This window comes from Oreochromis niloticus, linkage group LG22 (assembly GCF_001858045.2).
Source record: "Oreochromis niloticus isolate F11D_XX linkage group LG22, O_niloticus_UMD_NMBU, whole genome shotgun sequence".
NCBI classification, from domain to species: domain Eukaryota; kingdom Metazoa; phylum Chordata; class Actinopteri; order Cichliformes; family Cichlidae; genus Oreochromis; species Oreochromis niloticus.
In genome coordinates, this window is record NC_031985.2 from 698,892 (window position 1) to 725,747 (window position 26,856).

The 26,856-nt window shown below is 39.2% G+C and overlaps 1 protein-coding gene and 3 long non-coding RNA genes across 5 annotated transcripts; 3 read left to right on the top strand and 1 right to left on the bottom strand.

The window, feature by feature from the left end:
• Window positions 1-560: 560 nt before the first annotated feature.
• On the top strand, window positions 561-2,282 carry LOC112843604 (uncharacterized). The gene is made up of 3 exons (XR_003216054.1): window positions 561-664; window positions 759-957; window positions 1,042-2,282. It is a non-coding gene; the product is annotated as an uncharacterized LOC112843604 (long non-coding RNA).
• A 2,216-nt stretch (window positions 2,283-4,498) lies between these two features.
• On the bottom strand, window positions 4,499-8,479 carry LOC102076789 (uncharacterized). Its single transcript, XM_005464983.3, has 5 exons — window positions 8,406-8,479; window positions 6,571-7,030; window positions 5,802-5,870; window positions 5,492-5,638; window positions 4,499-4,874 (listed from the first exon to the last, which is right to left on the bottom strand). Exons 2-5 carry the CDS (start codon window positions 7,027-7,029, stop codon window positions 4,656-4,658), a joined length of 894 nt encoding a protein of 297 aa, XP_005465040.2. The 5' UTR covers window position 7,030; window positions 8,406-8,479; the 3' UTR covers window positions 4,499-4,655.
• A 316-nt stretch (window positions 8,480-8,795) lies between these two features.
• Window positions 8,796-11,418, top strand: LOC109195379 (uncharacterized). Of its 2 annotated transcripts, XR_003215818.1 has the most exons (4): window positions 8,796-9,158; window positions 10,190-10,260; window positions 10,667-10,817; window positions 10,910-11,418. It is a non-coding gene; the product is annotated as an uncharacterized LOC109195379 (long non-coding RNA). The 2 variants fall into 2 exon arrangements; XR_002057020.2 differs by having other exon boundaries at window positions 9,072-9,158; window positions 10,667-11,418.
• Window positions 11,419-25,346: 13,928 nt separating this feature from the next.
• Window positions 25,347-26,587, top strand: LOC109195648 (uncharacterized). Its single transcript, XR_002057204.1, has 2 exons — window positions 25,347-25,731; window positions 26,435-26,587. It is a non-coding gene; the product is annotated as an uncharacterized LOC109195648 (long non-coding RNA).
• The last annotated feature ends 269 nt before the right edge of the window (window positions 26,588-26,856 follow it).

Genomic DNA, 26,856 nt, shown 5'->3' on the forward strand with positions numbered 1-26,856 from the left:
CATGTCTCCTTTGTGGCAAAACCTTCAAACTTCACCATCCTCAGCTGAAACAACAACATCTTAACACCATCTTCATGAACTGCTGAGCCAAACCTGATCCATCAGTGCTGGACTGCACAGATAACTACATGCCACAAGGAGACTGCTGTTTTATGAACTGCCACACCAGTGTGTCTTCAATGGAGAAGATCACATCACCTGACCTCCTGCCTAATCTAGAAACCATCACTATGCTGCCACAGTCGACACCTCTGAAACCATCAAGGATGACTCATACTGAGGAAACTGCATTTCCTGTCAGTCCAGTGATCTACAGAAAGGTATGATTCTTTATCTTTGATAAAAACAAAATACAAGTCAGAGCTTTTAATTTAATTAATTGATTAATTTAAATCCTGTTTATTTCATAAATAATTCCACACTCAAATGATTAAACTAGTTGGCACTTATAATAATAGTTTTAATTCACATTATGGATGAAAAATCTATGTTTTTTTTTCTACTCTGTCTCTCTGTGCAGGTACTGCTGTCTTCTGAGTTTTTCAGTTTCCAAACTGAGACATTCAAACCTCATCACAGAGCTTGTGTCTATCTTCACCAATCTCACACTCACATGGTGTGAGATTGCTCTGGATTCTGGTTATTGGCCTGCAGCACCTATGAGGTATTTGAATATTTTCTCATTGTATAACTTGTTTGTAGTTTTTATGCCTTAACACCAATGAAATGTTGTGGGGTTTTTTGTATTTTTTTTTTAGAACAAGCTCATCCTGCATGCCTGCATTCCAGCTTCTTAGATTCTACACAAGTGGACAGAGTGTCAGTGTTTGACCGCTCTTTTAGACACCAACTTCTGGCACCTCACTCCAGGAAGACAGGGCTGCAAGTCTGTCATCGTTTCCAGTGTGACTTTGCATTCTTGGGGTAGCATCAGATTTTTCCCACAAATATTCAAAGGTAACACTTATTTTGAGCTTATTTATTAAATCAAAAGTCTTCCATTGTGTAAATTATATTTGATATGTTTTTGTCTTCTTTTAGATTTAGATGCAGTGATCAGATGTGCTGGAGTTTTGTTAACCGTGTGGAAAACATCTGTTTGTGATGGTATTCAAAATGAGGCTTTAAGGTGACAGTTTCCTTGTGATTTCAGTCCTTTTACTAAACAAAAACATTTTTAATTAACATATTATTTTTTTAGCAGCACATCATTGTTCAAAGGTAAATAGAGCCACATGTCACACCAACAATGAATTTTTGACTCTGTTTGTGTCACCAGATTTAACAAACAATATCGGACATATAAAACTGAACTTTGGATTAATGTGCACATATATTGTTTTGTATTTTTGATTGTTGAACAATTATGTTGTAGAAAAAAATCCAATCTATTTACCCAAACAATGTAACTTGTTTGGGTAAATAGTGGATTAGTGTAATTTTAGTCTATAAGTATAGCAGCCTGAATTCATACAAACACACAGCTCTAAATCTTGAATTGTAGAATGCACAATAATGATCATTTGATTATTATGGACATTTAAATCAGAATCTATTGAACCAGACACACATTCTTTATAGAGATTACACAATCTCAAAAAAAAAGAAAGTGTTTAAGAGGATAAGTAAAGAAAGTGTGTTTGTATGAATATTGTCTCAGTATGGGGTGTCAGTAAGTACATGAGTATAGAATAGGTGTAACAGTGGTTTTCCACATCTGTGCTTAGACTGCTCTAATATATATAGATAATGGGTCAGACATATAGTTTGACCTATTAAGTCTGTTTGAAAAGTTCATGAAGGTGTCATGAAGGTGTCCAGTGCTATGTGTTTCTGTTTATCATTTTATGAGGTCACACAGCTGACATGAGTCAGAGTAGAACCATAATATTCATGTTAATGAGTCTACTGTTTACAGCTACTTCATGATGACTTTCATCCTGGTCACAGTACTATGTGAAAAGCTGTAAGAGGTAAAGTTAACCCAAATAATATCTGATCATAAGTCACTCTCTAACATTGATTATTTTTCAATATAATTTATTCCACAACAATGTTCTTTATTTTATCCCTGTTTCTTCAAATATGCACATCAATTGTTCAGCTGTGTGACTCTCCATACCTGAAATATATCACAATGTGAACTTCATTTCAACAGTATTCCTTAGTTTGGTACCATATTTATCATCAAATCAGGAAACGGTAAACTAATTGAAAAAAGAAGCTTTTGAACATTTTAATGTGTAAAAATATATATATGTATATGTATAATTTTTTAAATTAATAGAACATAAACATGGCAAACAAAGATATATTCACAATTCCAACGGATGCTTCAATTGTTTGTATAGATTTTAGATTAATTTGGTCAAACATCTGTTTGAAATTGTGGTTATCAGAGTGTTGATTAGAATGCCTTGAAAAGTTCATGACGGTCACATTCAATGATATGTCTTTCTGTTTATCATTACTTTTGAGTGACACAGCTAACTTGAGTTTTGATCAGACTAGAACCATAAAGCTGTTAGTAGTAAAGTTAAACCAAGGAATAACTTATCATAAGTCACTCTCTAACACGGGGCAGTTTTTCAATTATTTATTAATTATTATTCAAATAATTTTCAATGTTATTTATTTCACAACTTTAACGTTCTTTTTTTTTTCCCGTTTCTTTAAATATGCACATGTGAATGTCTGTTTTAATTCACTGCCTGTGAATGCCTTTAAAAAACGCTTCAGGCGCCGCTCCGAGCTGGCAGCCAGTATCAGCAGCTCCAGCCTGACAGAGTCCTTTTTTCCCTTTAATATTTGTTTCTTTATTGTTCTTGTGAATCTTGTTTTTGTTCTTCTATTGTGGACGGTGGACTGAGTTCCCACTTAGGACTGTGGATTGAGCTTTTCTATTGTGGACTGATCTCCTACAATGGAGCTCAGAATTTTATGGACAATCGTTTTCCTTATTGCATTTTTTACGGCATCTGTGTCCGGAGAGCGCGTGGAGATCCAACCTCGCATTCTTTACAGCAGGGATCTGTTGTTAGCCAGCAGCTGTTAGCCCTCGGCGCTTCCGCTGTTCTGCCTACCACCGAACAAGCCAACATCCCCCATGAGGTGAGAAGGGAGAGACGCAGTACTCGGGCCGGGATCGGGCATCGCAGCAAGGTTAGGAGGTACCGGCCTGCAATTCCATCTGTTATTATGGGGAACGTGAGATCTCTCCCCACAAAGTGGATGAAATGGCAGCTATGACCCAACATTAGCTGCAGACTGTAACCAGCATACTCCAAACACAGCACCCTCTGGCCCTTTTCATGAACTCTGGCAATTTTAATCACATCTCCCTGTCCTCCCTGACATCACATCTGATGAAGACCCTCGGGAGGTTGGTTCTAAACCATCTGCGCCCCTTGGTGAGGTCTTTATTGGATCCGCTGCAGTTTGCTTACCAGCCTGGCTTTGGGGTGGAGGATGACATCATCTACCTCCTGCATCGAGCTCTGACTCACCTTGACAAGCCTGGATTCACTGTGAGGATCATGTTCTTTGATTTCTCCAGTGCTTTCAAAAACATCCACCCACGACTTCTGAGGGACAAGCTGGAGCTATCAGGAGTGGACCACCACATGTCCCAGTGGATACTGGACTACCTCACAGAACGCCCACAGTATGTGAGGTCACAGGGCTGTGTCTCTGATACACTGGTCTACAGTATGGCGGCCTCACAGGGAACTGTGCTGGATCTGTTCCTCTTCACCTCCTAGACTGCAGACTTCTCCATCACCTCTCCACGCTGCCACCTACAGAAGTTCTCTGACAACTCTGCCATAGTCATCATCACCACAGGTCTGTACTGAGAGTACAGACAACTTAATGGGAGTTACATGTCTACTTTTTAATGCACAAGTACGATACACAATCTGCAGTTTTCTAATTACTCTAAATATTCCTAACTATTTAAACATTTTTCAGTATCCTGCTCTATTTGCACCCAATCTTTAGTCAAATTTCAACAACTGCACTGTACTCTGCTTTGTTAACTATTGTCCATGATGTAAATATGTAACAATTGTGTTTCTGTTCTTTGTCCTGTTCTTTTTTTGTATATGTGTGTTTTTTTGTGCTGCTGATACAACCACATTTCCCCTTGTGGGATAATTAAATGATTATTCTAATCTATTCTATTCTAATTGATATCATATCCACCCAGTTCATCATTTTGCCCTTCCACAATTATTTGAATTACAAATTAAAAGAGCAGGAATGTTAAAATCAATAATGAAAGGAATTTGTTGGCTTTTTCAAAAGGTACAAATCAAATATTGTTAATAGACCTGCCCCCTTTATTATCTACAAAATTCAACATTAAGCCTTGATCTGTTCTGTTCTTCTTTTTTTAAAAACAACATTTTATAGCCTTCCAGTGTTCTAAAAATTAAAAACAAACACAAATCTAAGATTATTATGTAGACTTTTTAATATATAAATACTTAACGCTGGAAAATACTAAAACTGTTAACTATAATACAGAACTTAACAAAATATCATTAAAAATTATAAATACTGATAGGAAAAAAAATCATTCTTTTTAAGTTATAAAATACAATCTCTCACATTTTTGAACAAAGTGAACAAAGGAACTGTACATTTTCTTTAAATTATTCGCACTGATATTTTTGAATATGTACAATTTGCTTTCCGCTTATTTTAACTGTAACTTTGATTACTGCCTCCTCCAGTTCTTTATCGAAGGGACTCCACAGCTCGCTTTGAATGTACAGGCTCTTTCCATTGTCCAGCAACACCTCCAGCTGGTTTGGCATTTCTGCCGTGGCCACACCAATGATGATGATGTCAGCACTGTCCTCGACATTTCTCTGTTAACACAGCATAGGCACACATTTAGCCCAGAAAACATTGTTTTTTTTTATCCAACTAGAAAAAAGAAAACCTATGGTCATCACGTGGTTTCACTAAGTCACCAAGACACATACATACACACATTATGTCTTGATGCATGCTCAATCATCCAGGTAAGTAAATTCCAAAATGGTTAATTATGTTCACCTGGAGAAAAAATACCCAGCTCGCCCCTGCGGGCGGTTTATCCTTCAAGCTCGGGTCCTCTACCAGTGGCCTGGGAGCTTGAGGGTCCTGCGCAGTATCTTAGCTGTTCCCAGGACTGCGTACCACTATGTCCAGGCCAACCGGACATAGGGGTGCGGGATCTCAGTCCTGGGAACAGCTAAGATACTGCGCAGGACCCTCAAGCTCCCAGGCCACTGGTAGAGGACCCGAGCTTGAAGGATAAACCGCCTGCAGGGGCGAGTGGTGAATTTTTCTATCTATCTATCTATCTATCTATCTATCTATGTAGTGTTTGTGTGTGTGTGTGTGTGTAAGATAATATAATATATATAATGTTATGTCAAATTTGAAAACCTAGTTTTAAACATTTGATGATAAGACAAACAAAGGTTTAGCTTCTTCATACCTCAATCTGTGTAAATGCTGTACTGTGAAGCTGTATTCCATATGAGGACTGTTTCTGCTTAACGTGAGAGAGACTGATGTGGTCTCCCACGTTCACGCTGTTAACAGCTGCCTCCCTCCAGAGGCAGACTGCCATGGTAAACCCATCCTGAAATCACAAGCATGACAGAATTAAAGATTCATTAATTAAATAATAACAAGTCCAGTAACTAGAAAAAAAGCTCACAGCCTCATACATTCTGTACCAGCAATGTCAAATTTGTCACATTAGTTTAACCATTTTCAATATAAAACTTAAATTCCACCATTACCTCCTTCAGCTGGAGGTTTTTAAGGGGAACGTGTTGTTTTCCCGACAGCACCTTCTTTACAGCAGAAAACTGAAAAGTAAATTGAAATTTAAGGTCAGTAATAGTCAGTGTAGTTATCTGTGATAGGTTTTTATTTCTTCAGTAGTCTGTTTAGATTATGTTATGGTTGTTGTTAAGTATTCTGCATATGCCATTTATCTTATCAGAAGCAGTTTTATCTGTATCGGTTATTAGGATGTTTTTCATATACTGTGATTATGAAACAGGTTGTAGGAAATCCTTCTATAAACAATACATTTTGTAACTTAAGTGACAGCAACATAAATTAAAAGTTTGCCAGTTTCAGGTATACAAAATCTATTTGTTTTCCATTATGCCCAATTCAGGGTAATTTTTGACCATTTCTGTTGTATCTGCTTTTATTTTTATTATAAAGGATATATTTTGATGAAGACTTTTGTGTGAATTTATATACAGAAGTGTATAAAATAATTATTCTGTTTGTTTTTATTATCAAGTAGAGACTGTTCATTAGAATCTAGCCCTTACAATACAAATGTATGTAGGCACAATGCAAATTGGCTGCAAAAATACCAGAAATGGTCTGAGGAAAATATTTTTTAAAAATTGTGCTTAACAATCTTAACAGAATTTAGTCTCTGCTTGACAGCAAAAACCAAAATTATTTTAACTGTAAAAAACCCCGGCAATAATGGGTTATTTGGAAACCTAAATCCATGTAAATTCTGATGGAACCACAAATACTTACCTCCACCACCTCCCCTTGAACTGTCATGAGTCCCCCATTTGTGGAGCTCATCTTGAGTGGGGTGAGAGGAGCAGGAGGATGCAGAATGTCCTCTGCTTCTTTGACAAGGTCTTCCCTCACAGTTAGGGTGGGTGCCCGAAAAAACTGTGTTCTTGCTGTGACATTGATGTTGTAAGGGGGGGCTGTGCCCCTGAGTTCATGGCCTCTCATAATGTATGATCCCCCCTGCTGGACTTTAGAGGCATATTCTTCAAACATTGTGATCTTTGTCACAGTCTGGCCATCGGTGATTGCCGCAATAGTGTTCTTCTTCGATATTAGGGGTGTTGCTGTTCCATCTTTGAAATCCCAGCTAGTGACCCTTAGCTGGTCACAGGACTTTAAAATTTTCATGTGCAGTGGGGGTGGCCGGAAATATGGCGTGTCAGGGCGGTTGTTCAGAAGCTTTGTCAAAGCCATTCTGAAAAAAAAAGCAAGACAAAAAAATATTAAGGGGTTAATACATTTCTGTTATAGCAAGGGTCATATAATATGGTAACACGTGTAGCTTTTGTGCAGTCTTTTTACTTTCTGATGTCAAACAAAACTCATAAATACCTTTCTGAGGTTCCTGCTTAAAAATGACAGGCCAAAAACACAGGCCTGTCTAAAAGTATTTTTTTTATATTTTATACAATGTTGGTTTTAAAATAAAGCTAACAGTTCTAAGACTTCATTGAATTAATCCAAATATTACAGCAGAGACAAGTTGGTGAAAGTAACTTAGGACTGAACTCAAAGTCAATGTTTTTTCTCACCAAATTGTTATTCATTTATTTTTTGTATTTTCTAGCATATAATCTCCTTTGAAAATACTGACGATAAAGAAGAAATCATCATATGAAGATTATCTGTGCAAAGATTGACGCTGCTGAAGTGAAACAGTGAAATTACAGTTCTATTTACAATTCACAATTTGGTCTGTGGCTTTGAATTTCTAAAGAGCAGAGATGATTTAACTTTATTTAAATGCCTAAATTGTTTGTTGTTTCAGTATACTTTGACCCCCCCCCCCCCCCCCCACACACACACACACACACACACACACACGAACATAATGCACTTGCAGTCTCTGTGGCTGTGGCTCTTTCTATTGGTCCCCTGTGTTAATCATTTGAGCCAATAGAACGACAGTAATGTACCCTGTTTTCACGTCAGTCTCACCCTCTGTAACTGCGCAGAAAATGGCCTTTTTTTGACGAGTAATGGCTCTAAGGCATTGTGGGAAATGAAGTTATTCAGAATATGGTTTCCATTAGGTTCCATTAAGTCTTTTAGCTTAACTCCTATTGGTTATTCAGTTTTTGTATAGTTTAATTGAGAAAGTGCTAGAAAGTATTGTTGCCAGGGCAGAGTGCCAGCCTTAAGCAAATTTAGAGACTCACAGCTCAAACTTAACATCTTAAAGTTTATAAAACTGTTATAGATCTTGAAGATTTTTCAAATTCCTTAAGATCTTAATATTTCATATAAAAAATTAAACCTGAAATTATTTTTCATTTATACATTTAGATCTTTTTTCAATTAAATACCCATGAGACAATAAGTTCATCAAACTATGACACCCACTAATACATTACTGTCAATAGTAAATGTGAATTTATCGATAATGAATTTCTCTTCAATAGAAACATTAACATTGGAAAAAGAAAGAAAAGTCTGATTAAATTTTTGGTACTTTGACAGTCTTTATATTGACAGCAAGTTAAATGGCTAGATCTTGTGTCTTCCCCTATATTGTATTGCATTGTACATATTATAAAGGTAGTAAAAAAACCAAAAAATTCAATACTTACGTTTTATGAACTTGTTAAGAACAGTAAGAGCTGTGTGTGTCCCTCGAAGTATCTTAGAAAGATCAAGAAAGATGAAATAACCTTCCCGCCGGTCTTGAAGTTACAACTTGTGACGTAATCTGTTGTCACCCGCCCTGATTGGCTAACTACGATTGTTGTGTTTCGTGATTGGACTGCCTTGTGTTGATTTTACGTTTGCTTCACTGTTTTTTTGTTTGTTTGTTTGTTATTGTTTTCTGGGTGAACTCGTCTAATTTTAATTATAAAATAGTAATGATAATTCCATAAGTCTCAAACGTAAAATTTGAGATTTATAAAATCAGGGCTTTGGAGTTGACGTCACGCCGCGTTGCATTGTGGGAGCATGCCAGCATTTTTGCAGGCCACGAATCAAAACAGACACACTCGTTTGGAAGGAAGATTGCTACAAACCGTACTTAAAAGCAGCTCAAAAGAAAAAGAACTTTATAGAATCAGATTGTGTCGGATACGAAGACACGGTACTTGCAAAAAATAGCGTGCATTAGAAATGTGGACCCGTATGAAATAACGGCAGTGGAGCAGAAACCCGAAGACCAACCGCTATTGACGTAGCCTGATATATTTTCGTACCTGTGGAGTCAGCGCATAAACGGCGAACCAGTTTCGCAATTATAAATCTCTGGAGGCGCACATCCGATTAACCAATGGTTGGGTACAAGATTTGGCTATTTTTAGACTCCACGTTGTGAATACGTCCTCATTCAAACAAAGGTAAGTCAGTTTGAGTACTGCCAGTAAAATGCATTTGATTTCCCTCCGAACATTCAGATTAGTGCAAGCATAAATTCATCCCTGAGGGGAAATTGAAGTGAGAACATGTGGAGGCTCTGTTAGATGGATAACATAGTGAGTCCAGTCCAGAAAATGCACTAATTAATTCATATTTATTATAAATAATTCTAATTACACGTCTTGCTTGCGTGTTTGTGTGCTGTGTAACTAAAATACATTTATTTTAGTTTTATACATTGATTAATGACCTGCAGTCTTTGATCGTCACTTAAGTCGAACTTTATGTGTTCTCTTATAAATCATACACAAAATGCCACATTAAAAAAAAAAGGTTTTATTATCATTTTGACACTTGAATTAAATGTATTTCCAGAAATAACTTTTGATACTTAGGGTAATTGAATATCAGTAACTTGTATTTAAGTGCTATTTTTTAAAATTACATTTTAATAAAGGTATGCTATTTGGGTACTCTGTAGGACACTGAGAAAGGTCAGAGAAATTATACTCTGAGAGACTTGGTAAACAATGCATGCATGGTTGTTCAATTCAGTTCAGTGTTGCTGTTTGTCTACTTGTAAAAAGATGAGTTCACAGAATTATAAATGACTCTCACTAACTCCAGCTTCATTTTGAGTGCCACAGGCCTCTGCCTCTGAATTATTGTCTAGCCATTGTCAGTGTGTGTAAGACTGCCTCTCTATGTGCTTTAGTGCAGACAGAGCTTCGGGACCCTGTTGTCCTTATTTCTGATCGGTGTTGGTGTGTAGCTGGCAATGCGTTGTCTAAGCTTTGCTTTGCTCTTTCAAACAGCGCATTAATCAGAACTGAAGCTGCAGGTTGTCTCTTCACACCTACACCGAGACAGAGTAACAGTGGGACAAACCCAAAGAGCACTAAGTGCTGAGATTCATATTCAGGCCTGACCCTTTAATGTTCTTTTCTAACCTGCAATAAATAATATGTTATATGCTTGTTTGATAAGTATTTTTGTTATTGCTTTTTTTCAGGGGTTGGAACCAGCTATTAAAATGGTCATCACCAGACCAAGGCTCAATCGAGTCATGGAAGGAGGAATCAGGTGAGATAGTAAGCTACTGTTATATATAATATTAGTGTACAACAGTCAGGTAACATGCTCCAAGCACAATAGACAGTGCGATGTTTAAATATAATTAAATATAACATCCTATAGCAGCTATTCACAAAAGTAAAGACAAACAAACATAAACAGTAAAACTTGTAAACAGACCAAAAACTGTCAGACGTTGACAATCCAGTTAAAAGTGATTTAAGTGATGAATAAAGTGCTCTGACTTTAAGTGCTCAGGTGCAAAACTATTGTGTGCGGGGTAGTTTTTAAGTGTATATATTGTTGTTGTTATTATTATTATTATTGATATTATTATTATTATTGTCATTATTGCACAGATGACTTTCACAGTGCCTCATTTTACCCTCATATTATTATGTGAGGCATTTAACAGAAATAAACTGCACAACGACTTGGCTGGTGACCCACTTCACATCTCCTTGCTAAACACTGGAGAATCATGCAAAGACTTTGATGTAACAGATTGACCTATAACAGCGACCATGGGCATCAGTGATGAGAAGACCTGTGTTGAGACAGCATTGGTGAGTGTGCTTTCTTACCAGCAGCCCAAATTAGCCACAACATCTGTAAACATTTACCAAGATTCTCCTCTTTACCTGCCACTGCTACTCAGTGAGTACAGGCTGGACCCCACAGAGTGTGTGCATGTCTGCAGTGAGGATGAACTCTTCCACCTTGAAAGTACAGACGACATGGCAAATAAGATTGAGACAGCAACAGGAGAACAGGCAGCTGACCAGGAGTGGCATCAGCTCCACAGGCCAAGATTACATCTTCATATTTAAGAGGTTTGTTATATAAAGGGCGTGAAACTGTGCAGAGAGAATCCTCAAAGGAACGTGACAGACTGCAGATGTGAGCACAGGGACAGACATGGAGTTTAACGCAGCTGGAGAAAACTGCAAATTGAAAAACTAACTATAGGCCTCATGGCCTCGTTGTCCACCCTGACGCTCCCTGGCTTGGTTCCTCACCAGATGGGTTGATCTTTGATCCATCTGCACTGCCACCGTTTGGACTGCTTGAGATAAGGTGTCTATGTTGACACAAAGTTAACAGCAGCATCAGAGAGAGCGTGGACTGGTGTTACTTTCGTGTTCACACGCTGATGCACTTCTCTCTTAAAAAGAATTTGATTTCTATTGTGTGGTCTTAAAAGGGAACAGATGATTGAAAGATGCCAAGTTAAATGTTCAGTATGTTGGTCACACCACACACATGCACTCTCCAGTTTCTTCTTCTCATCTAATGCAATCTTAATGGTAAATCAACAGGGTGCTTGGTTGCATAATTAGCTGTGCATATATTGAAATAAATGTAGGTTTTCCTTATTCTTGGCAGGAAAAACATATATTCAAGTGCAAATCAGTGCAATTCATAAATATGATTATGTAAACATTATCAAAAGAGCCAAAGCATAGTTCACAATATTTACATTTGAGGGGCTAATCACTAAAATCTGAATTTCATTAAAACCATTTTTTACATTTACTTGTTAAAAGTTGTTGTTTGTTATCAATAATTAGAGTTCTAATCATTTACATCATATATAATCTACTTGAACCAATATAAAACTATTTACTATGAAAATAGTGCAGTTACAAGCACAGGTCAGAGCGGTGCCGCTTTTTAAAACATTTTGTTGAATTCAATCAGTGGAATAAATACAAGACTACAGCTGCTGCAGAGGTCTTGTAGCTTTAGTATATGAGGTGCCCTATCTACCAGATGAGCAATCTAAATGCCAAGTGAACTGTGCAACTTCACTGACAGTGAAATCTTTAGCCAAGGTTTTAACCAGGGGTTTGTTTTGATAATAATTAAGAAGCAGACGTGTCACTGCCATCACCGTTCAGAGGGATAATGGTGTCAAATACTTTGTTCGCCTTGATGTTTCTAATTGCTCTCTCCACATGTATCATTAGACGTGAAATCTTCTAAGTGAATAGTGTGTGGTAATACATCTTATCATTCGATTCAGGGTAGTGTGGGAGTTGTACTGTGAAAACATTTTAATCTCAGTATTCAGACATGGGTGTCAGAACACTGAAAATACACTTGGAATCATGGTTCCAATCATCTCAGGAGAAAATGCATATCCCAATTGCATTGAGTAAGGTGCACCAATTTCATGATGATGATTTTTTTTTTTTTAAATGTGTTGACATGGTTTTTCTGCCAATTTTTCACAGTTGAACAACAAGTAGTTTTGAGGTAACGTCATCTTGTTCTGTTTATTTAAAAAAAATTTCAGTTTTTGTGTCATAACTGTCATAAATGTTCACTAAGTTCTGACATTTTTAACTAGATATTTTTTTTGCTATGATATAGAATTTGTGCTAAGTTATTATATTTCTGCTGAGTCACACTGTTTTCCAGTTGTTACTTTTCTGCTAAATTATAGTATTTTTGCTACAATGTTATAGTCTTGTATACCAAGTTATACTGTTAAACTATTTCTTCCAAATTGTTATGTTTGTGCTAAATATTAACATTTCAGCTGAATTACAATACTTCTGCTATATTATACTATTTCTTAGTATTACAATATTTCGGCCAAGTTGCATTTCAGCTAAGTTTTTAAATTTGTGCTAAGTTGTTATGCTTCTGCAAAATGATTAAAAGTTCAACTACTTTTCAAATACTTATTTGAGCTTCTTCAGCTGTTTTCAGCAGACAGCTTCAGCTTTACAGCATCCACACTGCATTTTCGCAGGAAATGCAAATTTTTCTAGTTGTGTGGATGCCCTAAAGGGCTTCCACACTATTGAGTTCCTGTTTCTCTTTATTCTTTATTATGTGTGCCTATGGAAAGAGGCACACATATTACTATTCGTCGGATTTATTATTATTATGTGTGCCTATGACAAGAGGCACACATATTACTATTCGTCGGATTTATTATTATTATTATTATTCTTCAGTTTCCGCCTGAAATTTTGCAGCGAAACTCGCCCCGCAGTTTTGAGACAAGCTTCATATATGTTACCTCATTTTGTGCGGCTGGATCAGGAATGGTGTGCTATGACTTTTGGTGTTTATAACTATTATAGTTTTTTAAATATTAATATTTTAGTGAAAATTTTCCCGCGCTTCTCTGCCAAACAGTTTTGAAAATAGGGTTACATATGTTAGATCATTTTGTGCGGCTGGAGCTGGACTAGTATGGTATACACTTTTGGTGTTTATGACTTTTATAGTTTTTGAAATATTTAGATTTTAGTGCAAATTTGGGCCAATTTCCATAGAAACAGACTTTATTTGTGGTGGGTTGGCTCTCTCTAGTGGTATACCGGGAGTAGTACGGCTGAAAATCTGTATGCTTGTTACAAAACTCCATATCCCATAATTCATAGCACCCCTCTGCCGAGTTAAACAATGGCGGACACCACTTCGTTTTATATGTCTTTTATTCGTGTTTCTAGGTCACAAAATACACTTTTAAGATATTTTCAGGCGAGAATGTAGGTGTGTAAACTTCAAATATCTGCTCGTTTTATCAAGACATCCCATATTAGCGACAATTCTCTTAAGTGTTGCTGATAGCCGGCTAGCTAGCTAGCGCCGCTAGCTTAGCTAGCTAGCGCCCCTTCGTGAAAAACCACCCAGGCTTGGCTGATAGTGAGGTGGCTAAAATGTGTTTAATCGCCTGATCGCTCGGCAAGGGTCTGTGTCTTAGCTGGACTTATTTTTCGTTTATATGGGCCGATGATGCTGGTCGATGTGGAAAAAATAACTGAGTTGTTTGGTGGTGGAGCTACAACAGAGGGCAGCTATCCACCGGTGTGTGACAGAAAGGACATGCCGCGAACGAGACATACAAGGCGGTGAGGCTACCGCCGATCGTCCGGTGTTTGCTAACGCGGAGGTCAATCGTGGATCAGGGAAAGCGAAGGCAGGAGCGTGAGGTGAACTGAATTTCAGGTAAGAAGTTATGACCTGCACTCTATTTGGGTCAGATATAAACCGAGTTTAGGTGTAGTTTATTTAGCAACAGTTCTCTTACGTGTTGCTGATAGCCGGCTGGCTAGCTAGCTAGCGCCGCTAGCTTAGCTAGCTAGCGCGGCTAGCGACCCTTCGTGAAAAATCACCCAGGCTTGGCTGATAGTGAGGTGGCTAAAATTTGTTTAATCGCCCGATCACTCGGCAAGGGTCTGTGTCTTAGCTGGACTTATTTTTCGTTTATATGGGCCGATGATGCTGGTCGATGTGGAAAAAATAACTGAGTTGTTTGGTGGTGGAGCTACAACAGAGGGCAGCTATCCACCGGTGTGTGACAGAAAGGACATGCCGCGAACGAGACATACAAGGCGGTGAGGCTACCGCCGATCGTCCGGTGTTTGCTAACGCGGAGGTCAATCGTGGATCAGGGAAAGCAAAGGCAGGAGCGTGAGGTGAACTGAATTTCAGGTAAGAAGTTATGACCTGCACTCTATTTGGGTCAGATATAAACCGAGTTTAGGTGTAGTTTATTTAGCAACAGTTCTCTTACGTGTTGCTGATAGCCGGCTGGCTAGCTAGCTAGCGCCGCTAGCTTAGCTAGCTAGCGCGGCTAGCGACCCTTCGTGAAAAACCACCCAGGCTTGGCTGATAGTGAGGTGGCTAAAATTTGTTTAATCGCCCGATCGCTCGGCAAGGGTCTGTGTCTTAGCTGGACTTATTTTTCGTTTATATGGGCCGATGATGCTGGTCGATGTGGAAAAAATAACTGAGTTGTTTGGTGGTGGAGCTACAACAGAGGGCAGCTATCCACCGGTGTGTGACAGAAAGGACATGCCGCGAACGAGACATACAAGGCGGTGAGGGTACCGCCGATCGACCGGTGTTTGCTAACGCGGAGGTCAATCGTGGATCAGGGAAAGCGAAGGCAGGAGCGTGAGGTGAACTGAATTTCAGGTAAGAAGTTATGACCTGCACTCTATTTGGGTCAGATATAAACCGAGTTTAGGTGTAGTTTATTTTCGTTGTGCTGACTTTTTCAATCACTTACAATAACTCGTACTGCGTGCTAGCTAGCACTACGGAGTTTGTATACAGCTGTGTGCGCGCTAAGTTACCGATGTTACCGATGTTGAACTTTATGACAGCCTCCCCTGTCATTCTCTCGCCTGTTGAAACTTCAGTCATGAAACTGATCAATGATAGGCTTTTCTCTCTTGTTTGTTTATCGCGCTAAACAACAGCAGCACGTTTAAGCTTGATCAGCTGTTGTTAGAATTCTTTTGATTTTAATTTCTAGTATCAGCTGATGTTTGCTGGAGCATGAAGATGAAATCAGGAGATGTCCTTACTGAATCATCAGAGCTGAACTGGTGATGGAGAAACAGGTTTACCCTTAGGTGACATGAATGAGTTGAAGGGAAATTATGAACTGTTTCTGACAGACAAATATACACCAAGCTCCTTTTTTTGTGTAGCTGACAGCTGGTAACTGTGCAGGGGCGGATCTAGCAAAGCTTTTGCCAGGGGGCCAGGTAGGGCATTAACAGAGAAAGGTGGACATAAAGATATACTTTTCTTTCTTACTCTCATATAAAATATTTAGCTTTTATTAAATAGTTATCTGAATCTTACAACCAAAGTTTGTATAATAATACACAAGATTGGCTGTAGACCATTGTTCATCATTCAGAACACTGTGTAAAAATAACAAAAAACAAAAAGTGAATGCAAAAGTGCATAAATATTTATTTTACGTGTTTGATGTGTGTGGCGGGGCGTGGTCTGCAGTGCCGCTGCAGGGGAGGTGGACCCACCTGAGCGGCACCTGCAATCACGCCTCTCAGGCGTAGTCTGTGCTCTCTCGGCTGTTTTTGGGTGTGTGTCGGGCTGTGAGTTGAAAAGCTACAGCCGGCTGTTTGGGTACACCAACCATGTGTGAAAAGTGGTCCATAACGTAATGCTTCAAAGCGTGTTCATGCAAACATTGTCGGATCTGCCGTGGTACAATGGGACTTCTGCTCATGAACCTGTGTGCACAGCGTCTGCAAATCGGGGCTGTACAAAGTCACTTCATCTTTACCCAAACTGTAAGCTGTCATCTGTGAGGCGCGAGCGGTGTTTGTTTTTATCATAATTCATGGTGGAGAATGGCTGCTCTGCTGAGTTTTGCTCTCTGTAGCTTTATGAATGGCAAACTACACTGATTACCAGCGGCATAGGCACACATAAAATTTCTTCTGAAATTTTCCCTTTCTAGTTATTATTATTATTCTCCAGTTTCCGCCTGAAATTTTGCAGCGAATCTCGCCTCGCAGTTTTGAGACAAGCTTCATATATGTTACCTCATTTTGTGCGGCCGGATCTGGAATGGTGTGCTATGACTTTTGGTGTTTATGAATTTTATAGTTTTTTAAATATTAATATTTTAGTGAAAATTTTCCCGCGCTCCTCTGCCAAACAGTTTTGACATTAGGGTTACATATGTTAGATCATTTTGTGCGGCTGGAGCTGGACTATTATGTTATGACTTTTGGTGTTTATAACTTTTATAGTTTTTTAAATATTAATATTTTAGTGCAAATTTAGGCCAATTCATCTTTTGGCGCCAAATAAACAGACTTCATTTGTGGTGTCTTGGCTCTCTCTAGTGGTATGCCGGGAGTGGTACAGCCTGTGTACCCTTATTTGGATTACCGTAATGATGACAATTTCAACGGTGCGCACAGCGTCGCTGCTTTCAGGAGCCCTTGGAATTTTTAAGGTTGCGCAAATCATTCAAAAGTTACGGTAATGCTTGGTGGAAAACTCAATATCCCACAATTCATAGCACGCCTCTACAGAGTGAACAATGGCGGCCACCACTTCGTTTTATATGTCTTTTATTCGTGTTTCTAGGTCACAAAATAAGCTTTTAAGATATTTTCAGGCGAGAATGTAGGTGTGTAAACTTCAAATATCTGCTTGTTTTATCAAGACATCCCATATTTAGCGACAGTGCTCTGACTATGTTGGTCCTGCCTGACAGCTAGCCGGCTACCTAGCTGGCTACCTAGCTAGCTGCCGCACTTGGCTGCAAATGGATAGCGAGGGGACTCTCTCTGTCGTTTCACCTCCCTGGTCTCTCGCAAATGCTCGCATAGAATCGGAGTTACAGCTGGATGTGGAAAAAATAACTGAGTTGTTTGGTGGTGGAGCTACAACAGAGGGCAACTACCCACCGGTGTGTGACAGAAAGGACATGCCGCCAACGAGACATATGAGGCCGGGCAGGCGATTGCTAACGCGGTGGTCAATCATGGATCAGGGAAAGCGAAGGCAGGAGCGTGAGGTGAACTGAATTTCAGGTAAGAAGTTATGAACTGCACTCTATTTGGGTCAGATATAAACAGAGTTTAGGTGTAGTTTATTTTCGTTGTGCTGACTTTTTACAATCGTACTGCGTGCTAGCTAGCACGAGGGAGTTTATATACAGCTGTGTGCGCGCTAAGTTACTGACGTTGGACTTTATTTTATTCATAATGGTTAGTTCGTAGAGTTGCCGTACAAACGGAATCGTGCCACATTCAGAGAAAATATTACGATTTATTCTGTCGTTACGAAGCCTCCCCTGTCATTCTCTCGCCTGTTGAAACTTCAGTCATGAAACTGATCAATGATCGGCTTTTCTCTCTTGTTTGTTTATCGCGCTAAACAACAGCAGCACGTTTAAGTTTGATCAGCTGTTGTTAGAATCATGGATCAGGGAAAGCGAAGGCAGGAGCGTGAGGTGAACTGAATTTCAGGTAGGAAGTTATGACCTGCACTCTATTTGGGTCAGATATAAACCGAGTTTAGGTGTAGTTTATTTAGCAACAGTTCTCTTACGTGTTGCTGATAGCCGGCTGGCTAGCTAGCTAGCGCCGCTAGCTTAGCTAGCTAGCGCGGCTAGCGACCCTTCGTGAAAAACCACCCAGGCTTGGCTGATAGTGAGGTGGCTAAAATTTGTTTAATCGCCCGATCGCTCGGCAAGGGTCTGTGTCTTAGCTGGACTTATTTTTCGTTTATATGGGCCGATGATGCTGGTCGATGTGGAAAAAATAACTGAGTTGTTTGGTGGTGGAGCTACAACAGAGGGCAGCTATCCACTGGTGTGTGACAGAAAGGACATGCCGCGAACGAGACATACAAGGCGGTGAGGCTACCGCCGATCGACCGGTGTTTGCTAACGCGGAGGTCAATCGTGGATCAGGGAAAGCGAAGGCAGGAGCGTGAGGTGAACTGAATTTCAGGTAAGAAGTTATGACCTGCACTCTATTTGGGTCAGATATAAACCGAGTTTAGGTGTAGTTTATTTTCATTGTGCTGACTTTTTCAATCACTTACAATAACTCGTACTGCGTGCTAGCTAGCACTACGGAGTTTGTATACAGCTGTGTGCGCGCTAAGTTACCGATGTTACCGATGTTGAACTTCATGACAGCCTCCCCTGTCATTCTCTCGCCTGTTGAAACTTCAGTCATGAAACTGATCAATGATCGGCTTTTCTCTCTTGTTTGTTTATGGCGCTAAACAACAGCAGCACGTTTAAGCTTGATCAGCTGTTGTTAGAATTCTTTTGATTTTAATTTCTAGTATCAGCTGATGTTTGCTGGAGCATGAAGATGAAATCAGGAGATGTCCTTACTGAATCATCAGAGCTGAACTGGTGATGGAGAAACAGGTTTACCCTTAGGTGACATGAATGAGTTGAAGGGAAGTTATGAACTGTTTCTGACAGACAAATATACACCAAGCTCCTTTTTTTGTGTAGCTGACAGCTGGTAACTGTGCAGGGGCGGATCTAGCAAAGCTTTTGCCAGGGGGCCAGGTAGGGCATTAACAGAGAAAGGTGGACACAAAGATATACTTTTCTTTCTTACTCTCATATAAAATATTTAGCTTTTATTAAATAGTTATCTGAATCTTACAACCAAAGTTTGTATAATAATACACAAGATTGGCTGTAGACCATTGTTCATCATTCAGAACACTGTGTAAAAATAACAAAAAACAAAAAGTGAATGCAAAAGTGCATAAATATTTATTTTACGTGTTTGATGTGTGTGGCGGGGCGTGGTCTGCAGTGCCGCTGCAGGGGAGGTGGACCCACCTGAGCGGCACCTGCAATCACGCCTCTCGGGCGTAGTCTGTGCTCTCTCGGCTGTTTTTGGGTGTGTGTCGGGCTGTGAGTTGAAAAGCTACAGCCGGCTGTTTGGGTACACCAACCATGTGTGAAAAGTGGTCCATAACGTAATGCTTCAAAGCGTGTTCATGCAAACATTGTCGGATCTGCCGTGGTACAATGGGACTTCTGCTCATGAACCTGTGTGCACAGCGTCTGCAAATCGGCGCTGTACGAAGTAACTTCATCTTTACACAAAACTGTAAGCTGTTATCTGTGAAGCGTGAGCGGTGTTTGTTTTTACCATAGTTCATGGTGGAGAATGGGTGCTCTTCTGAGTTTTGCTCTCTGTAGCTGTATGAATGGCAAACTACACTGAATAGCAGCGGCATAGGCACACATAAAATTTCTTCTGAAATTTTCGCTTTCTAGTTCCACTATATTATTCTAGTTGCTTCCGTACACTTTTTGGCACTTATCTACTCCCTCAGTTTTCAGCCGATTTTCTCCGTTCAAACTCTAAACTGTTCTGCTCTTTCTGCTAATGCCGGCAATGACTTTTGGTGTTTATTACTATTATACTTTTTAAAATATTACACTTTTTTCCTTTAATTTGTCCCATTGAAATGAATGGGAAACTTCCACAATTCTGCTAAAACTTGCTTGTTTTTGAAACTTAACTACCTCCTCATACTTTCACCTAGAAACTCCATTCAAACTTTAAAATGTTCTCAGATTATTGGGCTATTCCTGTCTGATTCAGCTTTTTCAGATCTTCTACCGTTTTAATCTTATATCTCTTTAAGTTTTCAGTTGCAAAATTGTGATTTTTCACAAAATACATGCGTTGCTATGGTTGCTATGCAATTAAGTCAGAGTGAGTGCTGGTCCGTTCTGAATTTTCTCTTCATGTCTAAACAACTTCTTGCTACTCGCTCAATTTCCACTCAACCCCCACAAATTATACATCAAAACGTAGGTATTTTTGCTGGCTTTCAGAAAACGTCACTATCACTGTTGTGGAAGTTACAGATTTTTATCAAATCGCCTCAGACTAACACAAGATCTGAAAACGCTCCATTGACTTTCAATGGAGAGTGTGTTCAAAATCAGCGCTGGATTTCTCTAATGAGAGGCATTTTCAAATCGTCATATCTCTTTAACAAAGCAAAGTTAGGACATGAGGCTTGTGCCAATATATCTTCAGACACTGCTGACACTCACAGTGGAAGCCGTTTTTACAATTATCTTACCGTTGAGCAATGAATTACGTTTGTTTGAGGGGTGGAAATCTGTCCTCCTCTCAGTTTTCAAAAGCCGAAAATGAAGCCGTTTCTTCTCTCGTCATATCTCTGTGATGGAGGCACAAAGAGCTATGAAAATCGCAGTGAAAGTACACCAAAGTCCGCTGATTCACCCAGTACAAGAATTATGCTGCTAGCCCTCCTAGTTTTTGAGTTACACGACGTTTTGTAACTCCAAAAAACGGCGTTTTTCGCCTCTCACCGCGATCTATTTTCTGACTGCCCAAGTATCTGTCTTTCAGACCGCCGCCCCCTTTCCAGGTGGCGCAATCAGTAATGACACGGCTCTGCAGCTCAAAGGTCGTGGGTTCAATCCCACCTTGGTCCACGTTTTTTTTTTTTTTCACTACAAATTTATACACTATCACAGACTTGTAATTTATATTGCTAATTTATTACAATTCTGCAAAGTTTTATGATTTTAGCAGCTTTTCTAATATGGACCTCAGATTCTTGTTAACGCTCCATGGCAGAAACAAGTACACAGCCTGATGAAGCAGACTGAGGCAGTACCTCTGATTGGTGAATTTGAGCAGAACGAGGTTGTTCTTTCATTTCATTTCTTTATTTATTTCACACATGGTTCAACAGTGTTTCTTTTTCTACATACAGAACCTTGTGCCTCTTTTCTGCAGAAATTCTTCTGATTCACCTCTTTTCTGCAAAATTTTAAGCCTTTTCAGCTCTTATCAGCACAATTCTCAGCAGCTTCTGCTCATTTCAGCAGAATTGTCAGTCTGTCCACCTCTTCTCTGTGAGAATGTGTTTGGGGCAGTGAGATGAGTAGCTGCTTTGAGCCTGCTAGGGCCAGGTTCGAATCCTGCTCAGGGCAACATTTTGTTTTCACCACCATACAGCTTTTTGCAGTACCTCTGATTGGTGAAAATGAGCAGAACCAGGTTGTTCTTTCATTTCATTTCTTTATTTATTTCACACATGGTTCAACAGTGTTTCTTTTTCTACATACAGAACCTTCTGCCTCTTTTCAGCAGAAATTCTGCTCATTCACCTCATCTCTTGTGTTGGAGTGCCCTCTTGTGGCGCCTTTTGGGTAGTGCCTTAGTAAACGTGAACACTGCAAAGAAGTGGTATCAGACTGGTTTGTAGTGGAGGAATTTGTTGCCAGTTTCTTTCATCTTTAATCCGTATTCATGTTGTAATGTAGTAGTACCACAATATGGCAGAAACACTATGTTTTGGCACAAATACTTTGATTTGGTATACTTTAGCTTCTTCAGCTTCTTCACCCCTTTTTAGCAAAATTTTCATTTTTTTCACCCCTTTTCAGCACAAATTCCAGCTTTTTTGGCTGTATTCAGAAAAAAGACAACTCTTTTGAGCAGAAACTCTGCTGATTCATCTCTTTTCAGTGCAAGTTTCTGCTTCTTTGCCTCTTTTCTGCAGAAATTCTGCTGATTCACCTCTTTTCTGCAAAATTTTCAGCCTTTTCACCTCTTATCAGCTTCTGCTCATTTCAGCAGAATTGTCCGTCTCTCCACCTCTTCTTTGTAAGAGTGACTTTGGCTCAGGGAAATGAATAGCCACCTTTGAGCAGAAATTCTGCTGATTCATCTCTTTTCAGCGCAACTTATTGCTTCTTTACCTCTTTTCTGCAGAAATTCTGTTGATTTACCTCTTTTCTGCAAAATTTTCAGCCTTTTCACCTCTTCTCAGCACAATTCTCAGCAGCTTCTGCTCATTTTAGCAGAATTGTCGGTCTCTCCTCCTCTTCTTGAGAGAATGAGTTTAGCTCAGTGAGATGAGTAGCTGCCTCGAGACCAGGAGGGCCAGGTTCGAATCCTGCTCAGGGTGACATGTTTTTTTTTCACCACCATGCAACTTTTCATCTTTTTCAGCTTTTCAGCAGACAGCTTCAACGTTAGGGCATCCACACAGCATTTTCGCAGGAAATGCAAATTTTTCTAGTTATTATTCAAGTTGCTTCCGTACGTTTTTCGCCGTAGAACTACTTCCACAATTTTTGTGCTATTTTCACCGTTCAAATTTTAAACTATTCTGCTATTTTTGCTCTTTCCGGCAATGACTTTTGGTATTTTCTGCTGTTATACTTTTTAAAATATTAAGCTTTTTTCCTTTAATTTGTCCCATTGAAATGAATGGGAAACTTCCGCAATTCTGCTAAATTTTGCTTGTTTTTGAAACTTAACTACTTTTTACTACTTTCACGTAGAACAACCATTCAAACTTTAAAATGTTCTCAAATTATTGGGCTATTCATGGATGATTCAGCTTTTTCATATCTGTTACCATTTTCATCTTATCCGTCTTCAAGTTTTGAGTTTCATCTTTGTGATTTTTCACAAAATACATGCGTTGTTATGGTTGCTATGCAGTTGGTTCTAAGTGAGCCACTGTACCTTTGGCAATTTTCTCTTCATGTCCGAACAACTTCTTGCTACTCGCTCAATTTCCACTCAACTTCCACAAATTATACATCAAAACGTAGGTATTTTTGCTGGCTTTCAGAAAATGTCACTATCATTGTTGTGGGATTTATAGAATTTTGGCAAATCTCCTCAGACCAACACAAAGTCTCAAAAATCCCCATAGAAAGTCAATGGAGAGTTCGTTTAAAATCACCGCTTGATTTCTGTAATGAGAGGCATTTTCGAATCGTCATATCTCCCCAACGAAGCGAAGTTAAGACATGAGGCTTGTGCCAATATATCTTCAGACACTCCTGATGCTCACAATTCAAGAATTGTTTTCTCATCTATTACCATTTGGCCATGAATTGGGTTTGTTTGAGGGTAGGAAATTCGTCCCTCGCTCAGATTTCTTCAGATTTCAAACTCTGGAAATGGGACACTTTTTTCTCTCGTCATATCTTTTTGATAGATTTCCACAGAGACCTGAAAATTTCCATGACTGTTCACCAAAGCCTGCTGTCTCTTACGGTGAAAGAATTATATCGATACTCCAAATAGATTTAGAGTTAGAAAGCGTTGTTTGAGGGCAGGTCAAGGCAGTTTTTGCTTCGCCTCTACTCAGTTATGGTGCATTACAAGTCAAATATCTTTAATAATTCATATTTTAATGATAAATTGTTAACACCTGAAGATTCCCCCATCGCTTCTGAACAAAACGGTGTAAGAATGACCGTTCCAGCCCCTACGGTTAGGAAATTATGGCCATTTGTTTGAGAGGAATCCTCACTATGAGAAATACACTGCAGAAATCCTGTGTCTCTCTGTGCTGCGTGCACCTGTTTTGGCGGGAAAAAGTGCACAGGCTCTCTGATTGGTGGATTTAAATTCAGCAGCTCCCAGGCTGCTTGACTGAGCTAGACACTTACTTCTCTCTCCCTGTGTGTGTGTGTGTGTGTGTGTGTGTGTGTGTGACAGAGAGAGGGAGAGAGAGAGAGAGAGAGAGAGAGAAAGCCTTTTTATGGGATGATCTCTGATTGTAAGATTTAAATTCAATATATTTAGACTGGTTGACTGAATTGGATCTTGTGTGTGTGTGTGTGTGTGTGTGTGTGTGTGTGTGTGTGACAGAGAGAGAGAGAGAGAGAGAGAGAGAGCCTTTTTATGGGATGATCTCTGATTGTAAGATTTAAATTCAATATGTTTAGACTGGTTGACTGAATTGGATCTTGTGTGTGTGTGTGTGAGTGTGTGTGTGTGTGTGTGTGACAGAGAGAGAGAGAGCGAGAGAGAGAGAGAGAGAGAAAGCCTTTTTATGGGATAATCTCATTGTAAGATTTAAATTCAATATATTTAGACTGGCTGACTGAATTGGATCTTGTGTGTGTGTGTGTGTGTGTGTGTGTGAGACGATCTCATTGTAAGATTTAAATTCAATATATTTAGACTGGTTGACTGAATTGGATCGTGTGTGCGTGTGTGTGTGTGTGTGTGTGTTTCCGTATGTGTCCATATTTGTGATTGTGTGGCTGTTATATTTTTTTTTTGCCGATTTTTTTCATTTAACAATTATATTTGAGGGACCCTTAGCATGTTCAGCATTTTTTCAGCTGTCCATTTTGCTTTTCCAATTTTTCTGTTTAAGTTATTACTATTGTGCTGAATCATACTATTTCTGCTATTTTATAAGATTTGTGCTAAATATAGTATTTCTGCCAAATATAGTATTTCTGATTAATTATAGTTTTTCTACCAAATCATAGTACAGTATTTTTGCTTTTTATAGGATTTTTATAGGATATTTATATTGCTTAATATAGTATTTCTGCTTTTTATAAGATTTGTGCTTAATATAGTATTTTTGCTTTTTATAGGATTTGTGCTTAATACAGTATTTCTGCTAAATGTAGTATTTATGCTTAATCATACTATTTCTATATATTTTTGCCAGGTCCTCTGTGAGGACTGAGACATTCAAATTTACATATCAGGGCCTGCACGGCTTCCCAGCCAGCCAATCATATCTGAGGTCTGCCGTTTCTTCTCTCGTCATATCTCTGCGTCGGATGTACAAAGAGCAATGAAAATCGCAGTCAAAGTACACCAAAGTCCGCTGATTCACTCAGTACAAGAATTATGCTTCTAGTCCACCTAGCTTTTGAGTTACACGACGTTTTGTAACTCCAAAAAATGGCATTCTTCGCCTCTCACCGCGATCTAATTCTGACTGCTCATCACCCTGTTTCCCAAGAGCTCACTGTCTTTCCCAGTGGCGCCAGCGCCGTAGCTCCGCAAACGCACATAACGCACACTGCGTAGGGCACCAAATGGCCGGTAGGGCACCAAAAAAATCAGGGTCGTAAAAAAAAAAAAAAGTAAACCATATTAATACTATAAATATCATATGCATTAATATGGTTAAACAATACAAAAGCAACATAAAACAATTTTCCCGAGAAAAGGGGTGAATCTGCTTTGTGCCCTGTCTCCAGTCTCCTCCTGGTGCCCCCCCCCCCCCACTCCCAGTGGTCTGTTCTATAATGCCTCAATTCGGTATTGGTAAACACCTGTTTGAACATGGCCTCGAAACGGCAACAGGAGTCGGGAGCGGAGAAAAGAAAGAAGAAGAGGAAGCGTGATGAAACTCAGGCGTCGCTTGCCGGTAAGGCAATGTTTAAATAATAACAATAAAAAAAGTTCATTATTGTAGCCCTTGCTTGCACGCTCATGTCCGTCAACTCTGTGATAGCTCCTGTTAGCAGTGTTCATACTGTGTTAACAAATGTTGCAAATGATTGATGTTGGGTAGTTTGTTTACGTTGTGGATATGAATATAGAATGGACTACTAAAAGCAACTCATCATGGTCACTCAATTGACGGTTTTCAGATAACGTTAGCAATCGTGAGACTAGCATTTCCCTCCTCAGGTTGCTAGCTGGCTAACGTCATGCATGCTACTGATTAACCTTAACTTTGGGATAGGTCAGTGATGCAGTCAAGTATTATTATCAGATTAGACAAGATTACTTTGTATGTTGCTGCATTTCAGGATATCTATAAAGACGCATATCTTATTTATGCGGCATAAATAAGATATAGGTTTCATATTACAGTGTAATATGAAACCTATATCTTCCAGTAATATAGATTTCCTACTTGCGCATTTATATCAAATTATGTACAGCATGTTTATATTGCCATTTGCCATTATGAAAATCTATACATGTAAAATATAGTTAGTAATTTTTAAATGTACCAGTGACTTACTTAATTTATTAGTCTTATAATGCAATTTTTCGTAGGCCTACTGTAGATTCAAAATTGTATTTCTGTAAAATCCCTGAATATTTTCTCTTGTATGCAGGGTCAATGCTTAAATATGTTCAAGGAGGATCTCAAGGACAGGATGAACCATCCAGTAGTAGTGCCATCCCTGGACATCAACCACCAGCCATTGTAGACCCTGCAACAATCCCTAGCCAAGAAGAACAAGAACCATCAACCACCAGTTCAGGTACAGTTCCATACACAAGTACCACTGAGAGTCCTGTCACTGAGAGACTATCAGAAAGTGACACTGTGGAGACATGTGTGCCCCCTTCAACCGATCCTGCTCTTTGGCCAGCTCACATTGTAGATGCTGATCGTGTTGAAATTGTGCGGAGAGGTCCTTTTAATGTCAGCTCTGATTTTAATTTTCCAAAGGGGCCTGAGTATTTATTTGTAACAGTATTTTTAACCTCCTTTAACCTTATTTATTTGTTTAACTGTCATGTTTGTTGTTAT

What these genes read in the sequence shown, in the direction of transcription:
- LOC102076789 (XM_005464983.3), bottom strand. Translation starts at nt 7,029, where the DNA reads ATGGCTTTGACAAAGCTTCTGAACAACCGCCCTGACACGCCATATTTC. An exon ending in TTCAAGGGGAGGTGGTGGAG is followed by an intron (nt 5,871 to 6,570) that starts GTAAGTATTTGT and finishes TTTACTTTTCAG; the next exon opens with TTTTCTGCTGTAAAGAAGGT. An exon ending in AAAACCTCCAGCTGAAGGAG is followed by an intron (nt 5,639 to 5,801) that starts GTAATGGTGGAA and finishes TTGTGATTTCAG; the next exon opens with GATGGGTTTACCATGGCAGT.